Genomic DNA, 17163 nt, shown 5'->3' on the forward strand with positions numbered 1-17163 from the left:
ACCTCAAGATTTGGACACTATTGTGAACCTCCCCTCATGCTCTTTCCATTTGAACACTTTGGGCAGGGAATAAAACATCATATACCTTTATCAGGGTTTGGGTTGATGTATACACTTTGCTGAACGATTTTCCAATAGGATTTTATTAGAGAGGGCCAGGAGTTCTGACTTAGTTCTTACAGGGTCAGGTTATAAAGTATCAAGAAAGCAGCTGGGAATGTAGATGGTAGCAGAACACTTACCTAGCAGGTGCCAGACTTCGGTTCAATTCTCAGAACCAATGAAGAAAGAAGACAGAGGATAGGAGGGTGAGAGATGCTTCAGTCTGGAAAAAAAAAAAAAAAAAAAAAAAAAAAAAAAAAACCTTTGCCATGCAAGCCAGAGGACCGGAGTTCAGGGGTCTCCATCACCTGCTGAGCATTGTGGCCAGAATCTGTGTATTCTTGGGATGTAGGTTCAGGAGAATCCCTAGGGCTTGCTGGGCAGCCAGCACCGATGACTACACACGTATTAGATTTAAAAAAGCGAACAAAAAAAAAAATCGTCACAGGGGCGCGCGCGGCGGGGCGCCCGAACACACCTGTATGCGTACACACATAAATTAAAATTTAAAAAGGAGGAAAGAGAACAGAGGGGTTGCAGATCCGTCACGTGGGCAGATAGTCAAGAGTGGAGAGTGAAGCTTCATCACATAGCCTAGCCAGGAGTCAGAAGTCTCTTGTGAACAGGAAAAGCTGCTGTGAGGAAGGCATTGAAGGGAGCTCAGGATAATTGGTGCTGAGGAGGGAGAAGAGAGCCTTAATTCCTCCAGCAGATTTCCTGATGTCCTGACAGACCGCGCCAGCACATGCAGCACTCTGCGGTACTAGTCTCCACCGAGGGCAGATCTCATCTGTGTGTCCTTTGGTTCCCTGTTGAGGTCTTGTTTTTCAGTTGAACAATTTCCCTCCCATTTTGTTTGTTTAGTTTTGAATGAATCGTGTGAGTGTGTTTCTGCCATCATCCCCATGTTTCCATTTTTGTTTTTAGTTTATTCTCTTGTTTTCTCCATAGCATCCCAAAGTTTACTCAAGACTACCCACAAACCTCTTCCCCAAGATCCTGTTAAACGTATGTTGTCGTTGACGTGGGGGAGGGACCAGGGACGGAGTGTGCTGCATGGCTGGATGTGACCTTCTCTCTCATCACCTGCTGTGCGTGGGTTTTGTGATTGTTGACCAGGTGCCTTTTAGTACACAGGATTTGCCCATTGCCCTGCTCCTCATTTCTTCCAGCTTTACCAGGCAACTTCAGATGTGGGACGAGAGCGTCAACTTCAACTACTTATATTTCTGATCGAAATCCTTTCTGATCTGTGCAGTTTCGTGAAATATCATACATATAGTATTTCCCGATTTGGCAGAAGCTAAAGCTGCCAATATTCTATATTTAATGAAATCATATTTGTTAATAGAGGTATCCCCTCCCTTAAAATTTAATGTTGCGTATCAAAGACAGATTTATATGCACATTTACAGTTTTGTGTGTTAAATGACAAAAATTGGCAGGTGAGAGGTCAGCCCCCTAAATTTCAGGATTACCATTCTCTCCCAGAGTGCATGTTAGTTGATATGAGGTGCTCCACTTAAGGTTTTGTTGATAGGAAAGAGAAATTTCCTATAAAAAGGCATTGCATCAACCAAAAACTCCTGGTCTTAACAGTCTTTGTTATCTGGTTGCCAAATCAGTCTAATTTCATTTTAAAATGTGGTATCAAACACATCAATATTCATTTTTAAAATTCAGACTATATTTAGAAATAGATCCACCTTTCTAGGGATGAGCTATATTGTTGATACTTAGTGAAGCCTGAAGAGGAGACCCAATTTCAGTTGGATATTTTATAAGTAAAACTCACTTTTATCATCATTATCCTGGTGGGGAAAATCCTACCTCAAAGCTGATTAAAAAAAATAATAAAAGCATGTTTAAAGATATAGTATAGATGATTATATACTTTACAAAAGATTTCATACTACACTATCGGTTTTCAATATGGCTTCAAATAAGATAGTCCAGTTAATGCAAATGATAGGATAATACTTGAAGTGTTTTTTATTGACACAGTAAACCCATATCCTGCTATGGTGAAAATTTTCCTCTAGAACATTAATTTGTGTGGGTTGCATTGTTCCCAGATTTCCAAAGACTGCAGATCTTTTTCTGGCCCACGTGTGTGCATTCTCCTCACATCTTCTATGCATATGGGAAGAAATGAGGCCTCAAGCACTTCATGAGTTGGCTGGAGGCTTCAGACACAGGAGGACCATGTTGGAAACATAAATGACACCCTGGCTGTGGTCCACGCCAAATGGCTCAGCATTTGGTTCTGACATCTTTTAGGTTAGACAGTTTCTGACGTTCGGAAAGCACGTTTTGAAAAAATAGAGGAAACAGGGAAAAGCTGAAAAATAGTAGCATCCCTCCCCAGCAACGCCTGGCATGTGAGTAGCAACGATGTCCATTTCTTGTCCTTTTTAAAAATGACGGTTCTCATCAATTTTATTTTATTTCCTTTAGTATAGAAAAGATTGTCAGTTTTCACTTTTCTTAATTGATAAGCCTTCTTTGAGAATTTATTTTCATAAAATATACATAACATTTTTCCAGACGGAAATTAGAAGTCTCCCTTTCTCCTTCCACTTGCAGTGTGGTTCAGACCCTGACACCCTTCCATCCTGGGAGGATGGAGTGATTTTGTCAGCTGTATTTCTTGTCTCTCTACAGAGACTTTTCAATCACAGCAAGTGACGGGTTTTGCAGGGCTAGTACCAACATACGGGCGAAAGCATATAATTTCTAGTTATTTATAGCCAGGTGGCTCTGCTGCCTTATTTATAGTAAAGCCACACATTTGAATTGAAAGTCATGGTCACCTGGAGGTCAAATGCAGATTGCAGACTCAATTCAGAGGGAAAAAAAAAAATGAGCAGAAGGGGAAGGGGAGCCAGCCTGTTCCATCAGACCACGCAGGTTTATACTTTGCTCCTTCACCCGCTTAGAGTTAATTGAACAGCATCGCTTTGCTCCGAGGTAGTTGGTTTTTATAGATGCTCTGTCTGAAGGGCTTCTAGTGGAAAAATAGATGCTAAGTGGGCTAGAAAAAGCTCTTCCATTGAACTGCTTTAAGACTACATGTCTAAAGAACTGTGCACTGGGTCCCCATCATGAATCATTTCCTGACAATACTTATTACCTGAATCAGGCATTGCTAGACTTTCAATTTTTGCCATAAAAAAAAAAAATAACAACTTTGAAAAGCATCACAATTTTTGGAACACTTACTGTTTGCCGTTGCCCTCACAGAGCTCTCTAAACCACAAATGTAAGTGAGACACGTGAGACTGAAGAGTTGTCATTTACTCGAAAACAGGAGTTCATATCTCTTTGAAACGTCTTTCCGTTGGAGGTAAAGAACCTCCTGAGCGTTAGCTGTTTCTGAGGTCAGTTCTCCGTTGAGTTGACCCACGGGCCTCACCTCCAGTCCCTACAGCGCAGCATTTCTAAAACAGTGGGATTATTATGGAAATATGTGAGCAGCTTCTATTTCAAATGTGAGAAGAGCATTGCCTGTCCACATACCGTCCCCCTCAGACTGAATCTGAAAAGGCGAGCAGGTAAACGCTGTGATGCACACCAAGATCACCACGCCAGTTTTTTATCCAACGGATTGACACACCCCCCCCAAGCAATCTGCCCACAGGGTGACCCGTTTCTAGTTACTTTGTGTTGTAAACATTGGCACAAAGGTTTCTTTGCCTCAATATACTTGTCCTTTTGTCCCAGAAAATTCACCGTGATAGTCCCTTCAGCACCTATGGGTGTTTAGCAGCGTCCCAGACCCCTCCCATCTATATGCCATTCTCTACTTTCGATAACTAACAGTTCTCCACATGTGGCCCAGTATGTGCAGGACGTAGAGTACACAAATCACTTCATGTCTGTGGGCTCCAGTGATCTGCCTGGCTCTCCCACTTTCCCACTGCGCTTCAGTTTACTACAGTACCTCTGTGAAAAGGTTTAATATTTTCTCCACCCCGACTAGGTATAACTAGGTCCGTATATAGATACGCGTTCCACAGACAGGAGGCCTGGTGGCAGTGTAGTGTAGTGTAAGCTGCTGTGGGTGCAGAACACAAACCGGCAGGCCCCTGACTCCTGCTTCACCTCCACACCCCTCCCCCTCTGTTTCATCGTGGTTTCCCCGCAACCCGTCCTGAGAGCAGCTGTCTGTAAGAGATGCTTGGGAGCCTTGTTTCTCTGTTTGCCTGTGTCTCCGAGTGGTGTTAGTGGACAAACGTAGGTCCATGATCACAGCATGTGCGGGTAGGTCTGGCCCTGTACGTGGTAAAGGAGGAGAAAGGATGACTTTGTCCACATGTAAGTGTGATCTAGGAGTCTTGTTAGTTTGTTGTATCAGGAGGTTATGATTTGCATACAGTGGGTGACTCTGCAAGCGTGATGGGGGGGGTACCAATGTAACCCTCAGCCATTGCCTCTGGCCAGATGTGGACTGTTATTTTTAATTATTCTCCTTTCGTTCTTCAAGAAATAGGAGGCATCAGTTTCTGTTGGCACATTGTCTAATACCAGTAATGGAACTATGATAGGTTTTTAGACTGCCAAACGGTATTAAAAGTAATTATTGGGCTAGGTATGCTGGTTGCATGCCTTTAATTTGAGAAGTCAAGTGGAAGAAGCAGGTGAATCTCTACAAGTTCGAGGGCAGGCTAGTCTACAGAGTTACTCCCAGACCAGCCAAAACTACATAATGAGACTCTATTTCAAAAAAATAAAATAAAAACAACAACATTATTATTATTATTTAAAGATCTAGTCCTGCATTAAATTATATATCCCAGGTAAAGAAAAATATGAAATCCAGGAGTTGGATGCACAGAAATACTTAGAAAGAAGTTTTCTTCAAAAGTGTAATGATTAAAAATTTTAAGAAGGCAGCGGTTCAATTGCTTCGCAAACCAGCTTTTGTTTTTGTTGGTTTTTTGAGAAGAGCTATTTGCTGTATTAGAGGAAGCTTGTCAGATATGTGCTCCATCCCTTAGCTACTTGATAAAGGTGTGGAAATGAGTCCTTTTTGTGAAAGGGATTGGCCATGTTTTTCTGTCAGGCTGTACATTCACTTTCACGTCTACAGAGTGCTATAGCCACCAGCAGTAAATAAATAAATGTGTGGTCCCCATGACACATTTTTTTTAAAGCAGCCAGTGGACTGAGGAGATGGCTCAGTGGTGAGGTGCCTGTGATGTAAGCTTGCATTCCTGAGTTTAAACCTCCAGTATCTACATGCAAGATCAGGAATTGCAACACAGGTATCTGTAACCCCAGCGCTGGAGTGGAAAGTGCAGGCAGGTGATTTCTGGAGCAGAGCCAGCCTAGCCAATGAATTCACTCCCAGTTTAGTGAGAGACCATCTTTTAAAATAAATAGAATAGGAGCCACAGAGGAAGACACCCTCCATTGGCTTCTTGCCTTTGCGTGCACACGCACACATAAAAAGACTACAATAAAATGAAAAGCAGCCGACAGGCACACATATCCGCTTTAATACAAAGGTTGCTTGGAAACCCAGGTGTGCTGGTGCTATGGCTAAGCCTTTTGAGAGACTCTAGCAGGGCTAAGTGGTCCACAGTCAGTAATTTACTAGTGAGGTGGGGGATGTAGTAGAATTAAATCCCAGCATAGAGAGCATACGTGAGTTGGGAAAGACTGCTCTGGAAGTCTGGGGTAAAATGAAATTGGTCTAATCTCTCAGGCCTCCAGAGAAGTTCAGGCTCCATCAGCACGATCAGGACTTCTATGCAAGTGAAGAGTGGCACTCTGAACTCATCTATAAAGTATCACACAGTAATGGATGCTCATGCTTTTACGAACCACTAGTAATGAAGTTGAGGAAGCTTCCAGCACACTAACAAGAAACAGTACCCTACGATCAAACCATTCTGGCTTCCAGTTACTATTTCTTTTGTTTTACATGTTTTTTTGTTTGTTTGTTGTTTACCTCCAGACTGAAGCTACCTTTTAAATGCAGGGAATATGGATATTAATAAAAATAATGCTGACATCCATGCTTCCACATCCATTTCACATATCTGATTAAAAAAAAAAAAAAACCCATGTCAGTACAAGTCCATAGACATAAAAAAGAAATGTAGCGTGGCTGGCGAAGAGTAAGCACAGTGTAGATTATGTTTTTATCACCTTATGTCTATGCAGTGCATGGATAGTGTTCTCCTGCGACCGAGACAGAGCCGGCTGTAAAACAGCTGTGACAGAAGGGCACATGAGGCAAAGCGCCTCTGTTCCTTTTTACAGTCTAGTGTCCTACTAAAAGATCGCAAAGTTTTATTTTCCCGTTATGAACGGCCTGTCTATCTCAAACTCGGTGAGAATGATCAGCGTTTAGGTTTTGAATGCCCTGAGAGTTTTTAGCTACTTCGAAATTAGAGAAATGAAGAAATCTTTTTTTTAAAAAAAAAAAATGTTTTAAATCGAGGTGGCAGTTTGAAAGCCCTGTCATGCTGAGATTAAATTTTCCCATAAAATCCTCCTTTACAGGTCTGTATTTCACTCATACATAAATTATCCACACTGCCATGTCCCATAACTTGTAGCCGTTTCCAGTGACAGCGTTACTAGCTCTAAATCAAATAGCATTGTCAATGACATGTCAGTGAGTTGCATTAGTCTTCACTGTGATCCTCCCTAGCCTGCAGTGTAGAGATGAGTTACTTTATCTCAACTCATCACGTTGGGGGTTGGAGCAGATGGGATCACCAGATTTCATTTCAGCCAGTGTTAGTGTATGGACTAGATTCTATTCATGGACTTCTGTTTAGGAATCATTCTTCTGTCCTGTGTTCTAGTCTAGGTGGTCAAGGTCATCACCGTTTGAAGGTAGGATGGCTCCATCATAATTGTACATTTGTGTCACGCCAGGTTGGTGAGATGGCTCAGCAACTAAAGGCACTTGCTACCACACCTGACCACCTGGGGTCAATCCCCAGGACCCACATTAGTGGAAGGAGAAAACTGACTCCCACACGTTATCTACAGACCTGTAACGTGTACCATGACACACAACACATGCAAAATAAAATAAGTAAATGTAAAAGTCAAAATTAAAAAAAAAAAAAATGGTGTCACCCTGGAGATTGAGGAATCAAATGGATATGAAAACTGTAGGGACAGTTTTGTTTTTTTTTTTTTTTTTTTTTTTACAATATCTATAATTGTCATTGTGAAAATAAACTGGTGTCCACTCAGCCCTTAGTCCCCATGCTTTCCTTATCTATGTAGTCAACCAACCATGAGTCAAATAAAATGCCTCTGTACTGAGCATGCACAAACTTTTCTTGTTATTGGTCCTCAAACAATATGGCAAGAAAACTGCTCCCTTTGATATTTTCATTGTCTTCAGTAGTATAAACAGTCTGGAAAAAGACAGTGCCCATTAGATACTCAGAGTCATACCCAAATATGCATAAAAGATGTGAGCATCCTGGAGTTTGGTATCTATAGGGAACCCAGGAACCATGTCTGTGCCTAAGGACAGTTAAACTATGGAGTGATTAGGAAGTTGTAACAACACTGATGGAAACCACTGTCTGTATAGTTTGACTTGATGGTTGGTCTTCTTGAATCCCCTGAGTGAGCTTCAGGGTGATCTCACCCACATCCAGGAAACCTCAGTGAGTTTCACTTTGTTTTAAAGTAACTTCCTCACATGGTAAGGCCTGTCTCAAGGGACAGCAAGTATGGAAACTGGCATCATGTTCTCAGGAATGGGGTGTTTTGTGAGAGACCATCCCCGCCCCCAGATTAATTAAGAAATCAGAAGCAAGCCTGTTCTTGTATGTGGCAAGCAGGGGAGCGGGACTCCAGAAGCGGTGTGTGTGTGTGTGTGTGTGTGTGTGTGTGTGTGTGTGTGTGTGTGTGTTATATGCCCATATGTGGTTGAGTGTGCATAGACCTGCACATTAGGATCCCAGAGGCAGACAATGTGTGTCCAGCTCTGTCACTCCCCGCTTTATTTCCTTGAGACAGGATCTTTCATGAAACCTAAGAGCTAGACTGGCAGCTGCAAGCCTCCCTCATGATCCTGTCTCCCCTTTCCGCATTTCTAGGATTACATGTCCACAGCCATGACCGGCTTTTTACATGGGGTCCGGGGATCAAACTCAAGACCCTGTGTTTGTACAGTCAGCTCTCTTATCCAATGAGCCCTGTCCTCAGCTCCTGTATGATCTTTTTTAAGCACATCTTATATTCCTCCTGACCCCCCAAACACTCTGTTGCTCCTCCCTGTGGCTTCATGGCCTGTGGTTTGTCCCTACCACTTTCACCCTGACCTTTTCCACTGTGGCCTCATCATTTGCTTACCCTGGAATTTGGCGGACATTCTTTACTTCTTAGGACCTCACTGTTAGTTTCTGCATCTCCTTGTCAGGTTCTTCTGCAGTGAGCCACGAGGTGTCAGAATGTCCCTCTCGTAATTATGACTCTGTCTGGACACCTGCTTAACACGCCTGTCATCTCCCCTTTCCTCGTGCTCCCCTGTCATCCGGTTTCCTTCCCCCCCTCCATATACAAATTATATATTATTAACAACGTGTGTGTGTGTGTGTGTGTGTGTGTGTGTGTGTGTGTGTGTGTATGTGTAGTGATTGCTTCTTTTGCTAGGATATTATACCACCAGGCACTGCTCTTTGCCCACAGGATTTGCATGTGGTAGGAGCTGAGACCCTCCTGGGAAGGAGAATAAAAGAGAAGTGAAAAAGCACATTCAGGGCACTAGAGCCGCCACCTACATGTGTCAGGTGCCTCTGGCTTCCCAGTCACGACAGAAAAGGCCAACTTGGTGGGAGAAAGGTTTATTTGATCTCACTGTTGCCTTTTTTTCCATCAGTGGTCATACAACTTTGTTTGGGGACCATGGCGGCGGGAAGCAGGTAACAGAACATAGCCACTCATCTTATGGTAGTGGAAGAGAAGACTGGGTGAGATGGGACAAAGTAAGACCTTTAGAGGCATGCCCCGAGGGACTTGTCCCATCTCTCCAGCCGCCACCTCCTGAGGTTTGTACCATCTCCCAATAGCACCAACCAGTACACTAATCTGTGAATATATGAATCTTTGGGGGACATTCCTAATCCAAAGTATGATACCATGCTTGCTGACAACAAGCAGGATGATGGGTGGGTAGGTAGGAAGGTAGGTAGGTTGTACATGCATTCATACCTATATACATACCATTAAACTGAATATTTGGCAGTAGGGTGTTCATCCCAAGGCAATATTGTACTGTGAATCAGCAGTGCTTTTTTGTTGTTTTGTTTCTGTTTACTGTTGTGTTTTTTAAGTCAGAGGGTCACTTAAAAAGTTAGCAGTCTGTGCATCGGATCCTGGATACTGGCAACACTAATGATATGGAGTCACAACCTGGAGCTGTGTTTAGCCCTTGAGTCAGAAGACCTTCTGTAGAAGGGTGGCCAATCCCCTCTCTCCAGCTTGCTTACAGAGGGCAGGAGTGGGCACGTCAGAGTAGGAGCCTCGGGTGAAAACTCATGAGTATTCCAGCTGTGCCCCTGTGGCCGCTGTTTTATGACCTGTTTCTTTTGGAGGTCATTTACCAGAGTTCAGAGCAAAACAACCAGTCAGTAGGAAATAGTCCGGCATATTCATAACAAACCGTATTCCTGGCTAAGTCTTGTTTAATAAAAAGATAAGACAACCAAGTTGCTTCCCAGTGACCTGGATGTGTGGATAAATTAGCTCCTTATTACTCAGAAAATAGTCTAGCCCCTTTGTGGTCCACCTCATCCTGAATTCATATCCTGATTACTTTAGGATATTGAATTTATCCTCTGCACAGTGAAATAGGGTAGTTTTCACTCCCATCATATTAAATGAAAATACATGTGCCCAGCACAATAAATGGTAATAAAAAGAGGTGATTGTTATTTTGCTCCATTGGAAATCTAGGCTCATATCATAGCTTCTAAGAAAACTCAAAGTTTGTTTCATGTTTGTATTTTAACAAAACCAAAAAAAAAAAAAAAAGCCTAGTGTTATGTGGCAAGGGCACTTTGGAGGCTAAAGTAGAGGCTAAGGCAGGAGGATTGCCAGTTTGAGGCCAGCCTAGGCTAAGAAAAGACCCTGTGTGTGTAAGACACAAACAAACAAAGTAATTAAATAAACATTCCAGCAGAAATAAACCCTCCCAAAGCCAGTTATCTCCACTCTTGGAGTGGCTACAGTGACCCATTTTGAGTGACCTGAATACAGCTCCTGTTGCTTGTGTTCTGGGACAAAGAGAAACTGGTATTGTTTGGGCCACTCCTTCCCCAGAAGAAATGCCTGTGGGACATGAATGGGCCACTGCCCATCACCTGCATTGACAAGACTCTGGCCTGAGGTGGGCTTTGTCACAATACAGGAGCTGGTCCTGGGAGCATTGTGGCTTTCAGATGTAGGGACTTAGGGCAACAGAGTCTGAGGTCTCTGGGTGGTTCTTTAAGGTGCTTCCATGCCAGAGAACAGTGACAATGACCAGCTTCACTAAAAGATCAACGTGTGCTGTCACTGTCACCTCCACTTAATGGTTTTCTGTTTGCCAGGCAGTTTAAATACAGGGTCATTTCATTCGCCCATACCAACTCAGATGAAGGGTTAGCATAAAGGAACTTCTCTTAAACTCCAATAGTAGGTTGTACCTGGGACTCCTCACAATTTTCCTTGAAGAAAAATTGCATTCCTTAGGTTTTTCTCCAGGAAAATGGTGTGTGTGTGTGTGTGTGTGTGTGTGTGTGTGTGTGTGTGTGTGTGTACATTCTTATAAACGTGCATCCTTATAAATAACCAGGAACTGATTCTGAGGATTGACCTCTGTGCTGTTTGTAGTGTTTGAGACTGATAGGTACATGATGGGTAAGGTGGTGACTCAGCAAAGCCAGTCTAAGGGCCAAAGACCAATGTCCCAGGTCAAGCAGGCAAGAATCGGAAAGCACAAATACCTTCTTCATTTGGCTTTTTGTTATGTTCAGTCTCTCTGTAGAGCACAGTCAACTTTTCTTAGCCCTCAGATCCTAATGCTAATCTTATACAGAAGCACCCTTGCGTGCGTGTGCATTTACACACACACACAAACACACACACACACACACAACAAAGCAATAATTGACTTGGGAAACCTGGTAGCTCTTTCAGATTAACTAGCATAGAAATAATCTTGATGAAACAGAATAAATGGTAATAAAGCAATATGTTGATTTCCATGTGCCTATAAGAAGTATATTTGAAATAACCTTGGTACTGTTAAACCTACCTCACATGCTTATTTCCTGATTGTTGTTTTGTTCTTAGTTTTACGGGCCTACATTTCAATTTAGGCCAATCAGAGTATGTTTTTCTAAGAGGAGCTTCATACTGGTTGTACTTACAGCAGACTGCATCAGTTCATCCCCACTGTACAAAATGCAAAGCACAGTTTGCCTGCTCACCTCAGCCTGATGCATTTTATTTACTGGTTTTTACTGTAACTTATCATTTCAGTAAGAGGGGAAAAGTGATTAGATCCAGGGGCAGCAAGTTTTGAGAAGGTGGCTAAGAAACACGTGTGTATTGATTTGCTTGAGTTGGTGCCGAGCAAATTCATTTGTTTTGATATCTTTTACAGACAGTGTTTAAAATTGCAAATTGTTTTTTTAATCATTCAGGTTAAGAAACCACATATTTTACTCATTTCAGTGTTTTTGTGGGCTATACATAAGTTTAGTTTTGTTTTCTAGAAAGAAAAAAATGTGTGTTTCTTTTCCTGTAGATGATATTGCATAGTCCTGTGCTCTAATTTATTTTCAGTGAATTAGAAATAAGTGCATCTGCCGGGCGGTGGTGGCGCACGCCTTTAGTCCCAGCACTCGGGAAGCAGAGGCAGGCGGATCTCTGTGAGTTCGAGGCAGCCTGGTACAAGTGAGTCCAGGAAAGGCGCAAAGCTACACAGAGAAACCTGTCTCGAAAAATCAAAAAAAAAAAAAAAAAAAAAAAAAGAAATAAGTGCATCTGATTTTTCCTAAAGTTAACATAAAAGACTTCTGTAAAACATAAAGGAGTCAGAAAAGAGACTGGTATGCGTGAAGTACATTGTGTGATTGGCACTTTGTAGGAGGCAAGGCATGTTTTCACCGCTAGATTGAAATCCTGAAGTTCAGAGTGCTGACGTTACTTGCCCTGGGCACCATCTGGTGTAAAAATATTGTCTTAGGTTCACATCTAGCTAGGCCTAATTTAGAGTCCCGAGTGGACCCTCCTTCCTTCTCCGCATCAGGCAAGTGTTCCCTTTTTTACCAGCTTGATGGGGGCAGCTCTTTAAGGTTCCAGGAACAAGCGTTGGCCTCCTCACTTCTGCTCAAATGCCACACCTGAAAAGATGCTTTTACTTTTTGAGAAGTAAATGATTAACCAATGACCAAAGAAGAGGGAAATAAATCAGAATGCATGTTTCTCTTATTTAGCAAAATGAATTCTGGATTCTGTTGACATGCTCAAACCTTTTATTTTAATTCCAGGCATTTTCTGAAACATGTACACAAGAGTCTAGCTTCAGAAGACTTAGCTGTGACTTCTCATTCAAGTTCTGTTGGGGATATTACATGCCCGGCCTCTTACTCTGAGAATTTGATGAGAAGTGTGAAAAGAATATTTGGAATGGTGGTTGATATTCCTGAATAAACATTTATTTGAGGATGGTGATGTCATTTAGTGTTTAGAGGGGAGACATATTCTTCTTTAAACTTTCTCTGTTCTTTTTTTTTAACACTCTTAAATTGTCAATTCTTGCTACTCACTACTCATTCGTGAATAGAACATCTTTTTTATACTTCATTCTTTGGTTTTGTAAGTATCCCTGTTGCCACATAACACCACAGTGGATGCTACAGTTCAGACGCTGCTCGGCAGTATTGACTTCAAAATAGAAATTACTGTCTTTTTGACAAACAGTGTAATAAATTATAGATTCTTGCCAAATATGTGAAGGCTGAATGTCCTTTTGTGGTTTCTAAACTGCACTTATTGATGTTTATATTTCTTTCCGTGGTGTGTCACATACTCTCTCATGAAGGGTGGCTTTGTAATTAAGCTGTCTAAAACACAATGTGTAGAATTCCCATTTCACCGAGGTGCCTTAATTTTGCAACAGCCTTATTCTCAGATTGCATTGGTTTCTGCAGGAATTACAATGCATGATATTGATGACAACCGTTATTTACTTTCAAAATTACAAAATAGCCAAGCAAAGCATGAGGATTTGATAAAGCATGGCCATATTAAGTGATGATGGCTCTGGGAGTGCCTGTCTGGGCAAGACATTTTTAATGCTGTAGTTTAAAAGGAGCCTTTTCTCAGTGCATTGAAGAGGTGAAACACACTCTAGCCATGGTGAAATGTCTCTCTGGGTGTTTCTTTACGCAGCGTTGGCAAACTCTGTATACTCTTTTACAGAATTCTCTGTCCTGGGACGTGACTCGAGTTCTTAAAACAATTGGGCATTCTCTTTCTCTTCTCATCACGCCTTCCCTTCTCTCTCCTAGTTCCCACCACAGCAGCCAGCACCCCTGATGCCGTCGACAAGTATCTGGAGACACCTGGGGATGAGAATGAGCATGCCCATTTCCAGAAAGCCAAAGAGAGGCTGGAAGCTAAGCACCGCGAGAGGATGTCCCAGGTACAGTGGATTCCCTTCTGTGGCCTTGTAATACAGGGAGATCTGGGCTTGCCTCTGCCTTGGTCTATCTTTAGACAAAAAGTTTAATTTAAATGTTTTCTATGAAGACACAAACTAGGACTTGGGGCTCTCCCCGATAGTATCCAGTAAAGGCACGTACAGGAGGATTTTGCAGGATGTGACACAGATTAAATTGTGTCTCTCTACTAAAGAAAGGTACTCTGTGGACATGATGAGGAGATAGCTGTTAATTGTGACACTGTGGTAAACTTGATTTTCTGTGCATTTCCCATAATAGGCTATATACTTTAAATGTGCATGGTGAAATTTATTTAAAGAATTTCGGACAGGTGGGGGCTCTGGAGGCAGCTCACTCAGTAAACTGCTGCAATTGCTGTCACCCACTAAGCATGAGAATCTGAGTTTGTTTCCGGGAAACCGCATTTAGAAAGCCACACCTGATGGCCTGTGCTTGCAATCCAGTGCTGTGGATGCAGAGACAGGCAGATCCCCGGGGCTTACTAGCCAGCCAATGTGGTCTGCTTGGAGCATTCAGCCCAGTGAGAGAAGCTGTTTCCCAAGAAGTGTGTGGTCCTGCAGGAAGAATGCCTACAAGTTGAAGCTGTGCCTGTTCCCTTGGGCCAAATCCCAGCCAACTTCTTCATCTGGCTTTTATGGTGCAGCCATTATCCACCTGTTCTCATCACCCTGCAATGGGCACCATACCTTTCGGGAAACTTCCTGAGCCACTTAACCTCATCTTTCCTCCCCCTTCTCCTTAAATGATCTCTAAGGCTTTGCTCAGTCCTCCCTCCTGCCAGTCCTGCCTGGGGTTGACCCTGGCTCTGTCCCAGAGACCCTGGGAGTTACCAGCCACTGTCTTCTTGAAATCCATCTCCTGATCTGTTGGCATCACTGTGCCTGAATAACAAGAAAACCCTTGTTTTAAACAGAGCTAATGATGTATCTCAGAAAGCAGGACACGGTTACTATTTCTTTAAACAAGACTACCTATAACATGTGTCCCAGAACTCAGAAAAAGGGGCGTTACAACCACACTAGACCAGAATACTTTGGGCCATGAACTATAATTCACATTCTACCAGTTGCCCATGATGAAAACCTGAAAAGTGTGTTGAACTAGAAAGCCAGCTGAATGGAACAGCCAACTGAAATCAATCCTTCCGAAAACTAGACTTTTTCACATTTTTTTTTTCATTAGAAAGGTCATTTAAGAAGGTGTGGAAAGACTGAGTGGGATTTACTATAATTCCCTCCTATAACTCAAAATTGATCTCATTATCTGAAGCTTTCAGAGGCTTCCCTGTCACCCATAAAAAAATACAGTGCTGGGCACATGAATTGCCCAGCCGTCTACAGGAAGTATAACAAACACTGAGAGCCCAGCATGATGCTCCCAATGCCTGCCACTGCCCCCTGACCCCAGCCTTGCATCTGCCTCCCATTCACCCACTGGCCTGGCTTGTCTGTAGCCAGAAGCTGCCCCCTCATCTGGGGCTCACTGTGCTCTTGATCATGGCTTATTTCAGATATGTCCTGTTCTTCAGCCCATCCACAAATTCACACATTCCTCTGTCTCCCATAATTCTTGAATTGGGGAACACAGTTGCCTTTACCTTTCAATTGATTCTAAGGATTTATATAATAATTTATTATTTGTTGATTTTTATATCTATGTTCTGTGTTTTTACTATACTCTAATTCCTTTTAGTCCATATAAATTTATGTGATCGATACCAACCTGTATTTCATTCTTAAACCCACCAAATCATTTTTTAAAATAATTTTTTAAGGCTCATGGAATTTTTTTTCACTGTATCTGAGGTATTTTTATGCAATTAAAAAAAAACTAGTTTCAAGTACTCTGTGAGCTTCTGACATGATATGTTGTAGAAATGAGAATCCCAGTGAGCTCCTTAATCCAGAACTTAGTTCATATATTTCCAGGAGATTTTCTCCATCTTCTCATCCCAGATCTGAGATTACTTAGCTATGTTCATCCTAGAGCAGAGAATGTGCCTGGTAGATTCCAGCATTACAGGTTAGTAAAGCTCCTGAGCTGACATTTATCTTCATAATCTATGCAGCTAAATTCTGGGCACTTTTTGACTTTGAACTTGTCTGCCTCTTAAATCTCTACTTAGTAATAGTCATTTTCTCTGCATGACATAGCCAGGACTCTGAAGAGCCGTAAATCCTGATGGAATTGAAACCTCTCTGCACACACTGAAAAACTGTTGTAGGGGGATGCACAGTGCAGCCTCGGAGTTCAGGTCCAGAGCACTTCAAGTGTTCAAATGTGGGGCTTTCTAACTTGATGTTTGTTGTAGTTTCAAAATTAATTTTCTGGGTTAGCTTACGAAATAACAGACGTCATCTGTTTCTGTGGAGAGGATTAGGGGAGATTATATTTTCATCGATGTCAGCCATCTGAAGATCTTGGTTGCAAGGTGACAAGCATGTGGCAGATACAAATAAACTTCACCAAAAACCCCAAAAGTGCTGTTATTAACATATTAGTTACTTCTTGTCATGGCAAAACAGCCTGACAAAGGCGTCTTAAGAGAGGAACAGCGTGTTTGGGCTTAGAATTCCAGGGTATAGTCCATGGTGATGTGATAATCATGGTGGGCACAGGAGCTTGAGGCGGCGGGTCACCTTGTATCTACAGTCAGGAGCAGAGCACAGAGCACTGCTCAGCTTGCTTTCTCTTTTTCCTTTAGTCCAGAATCCCCAGCCATGGCATTTAGGGTGAATCTCCCCACATCCACTAACCTAATGTAACCTAGAAAATAACCCCACTGCCATTCCCAGAGGCTTGTTTCCATGGTGATCCTAAATCTCGTCAAGTTGACAAGCAAGATATTTATTCATCACCACTATTTACATATTTAGTCGTTTCAGTAGGTGTGTAGAATTAAGTCCTTCGAGATGAAAACTCACCCGATGCTGAGTTTCTTAATATATTCAGTGGTGTCTTAGGAGCAGCTATTGGAACTGACACTCGGGAGATAGATATATATCCTGCTCTATAATGGTACATTGAGCCAGTAGGCTGCGTGGTTTATCTTCATTCCTTATCCATTTGCTATTTTCATGGTTTTCTTAAACTTTTCTATAAAGTGAGGCTGGCCATTACTAATGGCAGCCTGTTGTGGGGAACCCATTAAATCAGACTTTGTAGAGCACTTCATCCAGTGATGGTATCTATTGTCAATGTACCTCAGTGAAGGCCGCTGGTATAAGGGGAGCCTCCCACCTACAGTGTGTCTGTAAGCAGTCCTGTAGGGATGGCATAGGTCATGGATTTGTAGGAGTGGAAGATATTGCTAAATTATCCTCAAAAATCAATGTTTGAGTTC

The 17163-nt window shown here is 42.3% G+C and overlaps 1 protein-coding gene across 1 annotated transcript in view; it reads left to right on the top strand.

The window, feature by feature from the left end:
- The window catches only part of LOC114697683 (amyloid beta precursor protein), a 228935-nt gene that overhangs the window by 142550 nt on the left and 69222 nt on the right, over positions 1-17163 (top strand). Inside the window, 1 exon segment of the mRNA XM_028875973.2 lies at positions 13647-13780. Coding sequence (XP_028731806.1) covers positions 13647-13780 — 134 coding nt within the window.

The sequence above is a fragment of the Peromyscus leucopus genome, chromosome 12 (genome assembly GCF_004664715.2).
Source record: "Peromyscus leucopus breed LL Stock chromosome 12, UCI_PerLeu_2.1, whole genome shotgun sequence".
Lineage (NCBI taxonomy): Eukaryota > Metazoa > Chordata > Mammalia > Rodentia > Cricetidae > Peromyscus > Peromyscus leucopus.